At 37.9% G+C, this 4,772-nt stretch overlaps 1 protein-coding gene across 2 annotated transcripts in view; it reads left to right on the top strand.

Annotated features, from left to right (window-relative positions):
• The window catches only part of LOC106815634, a gene marked incomplete at its 3' end in the record, with an annotated part of 9,301 nt that extends 5,242 nt beyond the window's left edge, over positions 1-4,059 (top strand). For both annotated transcript variants that reach the window (XM_014820121.1, XM_014820122.1), the window contains 2 exon segments: positions 3,395-3,481; positions 3,830-4,059. In XM_014820121.1, the coding sequence (XP_014675607.1) occupies positions 3,395-3,481; positions 3,830-4,059 (317 nt within the window).
• Positions 4,060-4,772: the final 713 nt, after the last annotated feature.

Below are 4,772 nucleotides of genomic sequence, written 5' to 3' on the forward strand. Positions count from 1 at the left end.
GACCAATGTACTGATAACGATACACATAACACAATTAATACAAGGGAAACACTTTGACTTCGTGTAGCAACTTATACATAAATATTATTAAAAAAGTACATTTTAAAATCACAGTCATACAATTATTAACCCAGTATAGCTGTATAAGGTACATTCTCTCGCTTCGAGTTGCATACTCGCCATCGATCAATGAATTCTAATGTTCCTGTTGGCCAAATATCTGCGTTACTTACAGCTGAATATTTAGATTTGTTACACAAACATCGAAAAAAGTGTGAATACCACACAAAAGGCCTTCCTGTGTATCGATTCAAACAAATCACTGACCAGGTACGCAAAAGTGAAGTCTCTAACAATTGAGTCACCATGGCATAATGGATAGCGAGAGTGAAAATAGAACTGACATTGTAGGTTCGAATCCTTGCTGCGGCACAATTTTGTATTCCCTTTGTCAAAGAAACACGAGGTAGATGTTGTCACTTAGAAATCCAAGCTTGCAATGACTACCACACTGTCTGGGCCAGCTTTTATAACGGTTTGGACACGGATGGTTTTCAGGAAAACTTCCAACTAAAATGGCCACCCTTCCCGGATACAAACACAGGAGGAGTCAAGCAGGGTTGTCAAAAATCATTTACTGGTGCCACAAACTCCTATCAACTTGCACTCTCAGCTTTAATGGATAATGCTAAGATGTCTATATTTTAAGTTATGTATCATTGTTCTCTAAAGTGTGTTACATCATCAGAAATTATCAGAAAAATGATGATGCAAACTTGTACATTAGAGAGCAGATATTAAAATACATCAAACTTTTGTGACAAGCAGATAATTTCAATCTGTAGCGTAGTTTTGCAGAGTTGAGTAAATTTGATATAAATGGTTTGAGTGAAATATTTCTTGATTATTGATATTTTTTATATTTTAACATGGTCCCTAACAATTGTAAATGGAGTTTTGGAGTGCAATGTTGAGAAATGCCATAAGGCCACACCAAGTTGATACCGATAGGTTGCTATGCAAGTCAACTGGTCATACATGATCATTCCAACTCACAGTAAACAATCTTCTCCACTCATACTTTTTGTAATTCCTCAGAAACTTAGTTATTGATAAACCAGTTCGTTTAAGTTTTAATTCCACATTAAAACCGAGTTTATTTTTACTGGGCACATGTAAAAAAAAAGGTCACTGTGACCTGTATTTTGACCTATAACCTACATAGGATATATTGACTTGTGATATATCTTCAACATTATTGAAGCTGGTATTACCAAACCTGGTGTATAAATTAAAATACAACAAGAAAAGGCAGTATGTCCCATGTTAAAACTTTAAAGGAGTTTCTTTTTCAGATGATGCACTATAAAAGTTCGAGATCACTGTTACTATTTTGGGGGAGAAAAATTTGCCATCGCTATAGTTACTTTTTTACAAACAGTTTCCTCATCACATAACAAATGTGTTCACTTAGGAATGACAGTACCACCTAATTAGATAAATACATACCACACAAATTATGAGAGGGGATTCGTATTACTAGCGATACCTTGATAATATACATGATATATAATGTCACTTCTGCAGGAGGTCATTTTGTCTATATTTACTTGTATACAAATAATGTCAATTCCCCTCCTGATTTTGGAAAATGGTATAATATATGTCCATAAAATGTATTGGAATATCTGATGTGGGATAAATATAGAGCATGTAACACAAAGTTTAAACTAAAAATGTTCTGAATACATTTATATATGCAAAAAGCATACTTGTGATGTCATTTGTACATAATTATGGTCGTAGTTTGGTATTTTTACAAATTAAATAAACCTATTAGTACCATGAACATGTGTCAGGGATATGGACCAGTTATATATTGATGGTCACAACCACTGGGGACACTTCTGATTCATGCTATAATTCATTTTGGGCATACGAATAATACTCACTACCAGTATGTCAGGATTTTCCCCATTATCACATCAAGGTCAGAGATTTATAACAATTTTACGAACATTCTTTTGAAACTAGAACAGTTTTATTGCACAGTTGTACATTTATACCTGCATGCTATACTGTTATCCAACATTCGTCACAGCATTCGATGTTTAATTGTATCCCCCGCGACAATGGTCGGGGGATACTATGGTTTCACGGCTGAACTGTCTCTGCCGCCGCCGCCACCGCCGCAGACACTTCCCTTCCACTCCATAACTTGGACCCTAATTGACTAGGTCACCTTGACCTTTATTTGACCTTGAACTTGACCTTGAACTTGACCTTGAACTTGACCTTGAAGATATTTCCCTTGCGCTCCATAATTTGGACCCTAATTGACCTAGGGTTACCAAACCTGGTATACTTACACACCTGGGGGAGGTGTGTCGCGTACCAAAACTAGGTCACCTTGACCACTATTTGACCTTGAACTTGATCTTGAAGATATTTCTCTTCCGCTCCATAATTCAGACCATAATCGACCTAGGGTTACCAAACCTGATATACTTGCACACCCAAGGGAGAAGGTGTGTCGTGTACCAAAACTAGGTCACCTTGACCTTGAACTTGACCTTGAAGATATTTCCCTTCCGCTCCATAACTCGAACCCTAATTGACCTAGGGTTACCAAACCTGGTATACCTACACATCTGGGGAGAAGGTGTGTCGCGTACCAAAACTAGGTCACCTTGTCCTTTATTTGACCTTGACCTTGAAGCTATTGAAGATTTTTCCCTTCCGCTCCATAACTCGGACCCTAATTGACATAGGGTTACCAAAACTGGTATACTTGCACACCTGGGGGAGAAGGTGTGTCGCGTACCAGAACTAGGTCAACATGACCTTTATTTGAACTTGACCTTGAAGATATTTCCCTTCCGCTCCATAACTTGGACCCTAATTGACCTAGGGTGACCACACCTGGTATACTTACACATATGGGGGAAAAGGTGTGTCGTGTACTAGAATTAGGTCACCTTAACCTTTATTTGACTGTGAACTTGACCTCTAGGATATTTCCCTTCCGCTCCATAACTCGGACCCTTATTGACCTAGGGTGACCAAACCTGGTATACTTGCACACCAGGGGAAGAAGGTGTGTTGGGTACCAGAACTAGGTCACCATGACCTTTATTTGACCTTGAACTTGAAGATATTTTCCTTCTGCTCCATAACTCGGACCCTAATTGACCTATTTAATTTGTACTAGATCACGGGGGATACATGTAGTTGCCGACAACTACCATTTCTAGATTTTCGTTGGATGAATGGTACAAACTATATTGGAAAAATAACTCACTTGCCATGTTAGATGAAGTACCATTCAAACTGTGCATTTATTATACTAAGTATGGTATAGATATGTGATGTATATTTTTTCTAATTTATCTAGGTACGATTGTAATGATGCACAGTCAGTTGAGCATCTCTGCAGAACAGATCTCCAAGACAAAATTCTCATTGATCAACCATTGAACAGGTTTGTAGCAAACATTATCTTTTTCAACATTCCAATCAAACAATTTATTTTCATTAAAAAACCTGATATTTGTTCTTGCCATCCGAGTTTTTTACAATGGCATATGTCTGATCTTCCTTTTCAGTGGAGTGCATTATTTACCACATAAGTCAGAATGTACATACACATAATATTGAGCTTTTTTCTGCTAGGATTCCAGGTTTACATATCTAGTGTTGTTTACCAGCTGCTTAGCTGTGTATCACATATAAGCAACCATGAATATTATCGTGAAGATGCATTATTTTTCAAATTCGTCAGTAGATTACTACTGATCAGTAAAAAGTTTAATGTATTCTATCACTTTAGCTACTTGGAGGGCTTAAAGAAAGCTGGGAGGATTAAGAACAAATCGGCCAGTAGAGAAAGCCAGGGAAGAAGAAAAGCAGAACAGATGATTTCTCAAGGATGGGCAAACATCGTGCTGTGGCAGACAAATCATGTCTGCTATGTGCCATCAGAGACGCTCCCTGCCACAGCGGGATACCTTGTTGACATCATGCATGCCACCTGTGAATGCCAGGCTGCTTCTCAAGGAGGTACATTTATTATTTTCTGCATTCTCTTTGACGAGACTATGAATCAGTGATTGTGTGTTTTTCTCAAGTGTATAACACGTCCAGTCTACTTCTGTTCGCTCCATAACTTCTACACTGTACAAACAAGAGCTCCGCAAAACGGGGCATCCCCTCGCAATGGGAGAAAACTCGAAAAGGTGCGTTCATAGAGGTTTTACTAAAACGCCCTATTGTGACCTTGAAAAACTTCGTAGAGGGGGGATAAAACAAACTAGAACAAACCATTATCAAGTTTGTTTTTATTCAAGTTGGTATGAACATTAGCCCTTTTTGATAACAAATTCAAGAAACATGCACATCATTTAAAGAGTCTACGTCACGAATCTCCACAAATTATTTAAAAAAATATAGTTGAAACCTTATTTTTGTAATTTTTTTGCATCAAAAGTTAGTACTAACGTTACTAAATATATCCTCAAACTCTCACCTGATAAAAATGTGTTTACGTTGGTTAAATTTGCAAAAATCTTGACGATTTGAATTAGTGTTGTCTAAAGGCCCGCTTATGTCGGCCTTACGACCTAGTCGCCGACAAGATTTGAATATCGTACGTCAAAAACCGGCCAGATCGCCGATAAAAACATCGGCGACCAAACTCGACATGAGTTCTCTTGCGATCGAAAATACGGTCGCCGACTGCGATCGCAGGAAATTCCAGGAATAGAACATGTTCT

This window comes from Priapulus caudatus, unplaced genomic scaffold (genome assembly GCF_000485595.1).
Source record: "Priapulus caudatus unplaced genomic scaffold, Priapulus_caudatus-5.0.1 Scaffold1162, whole genome shotgun sequence".
Lineage (NCBI taxonomy): Eukaryota > Metazoa > Priapulida > Priapulimorpha > Priapulimorphida > Priapulidae > Priapulus > Priapulus caudatus.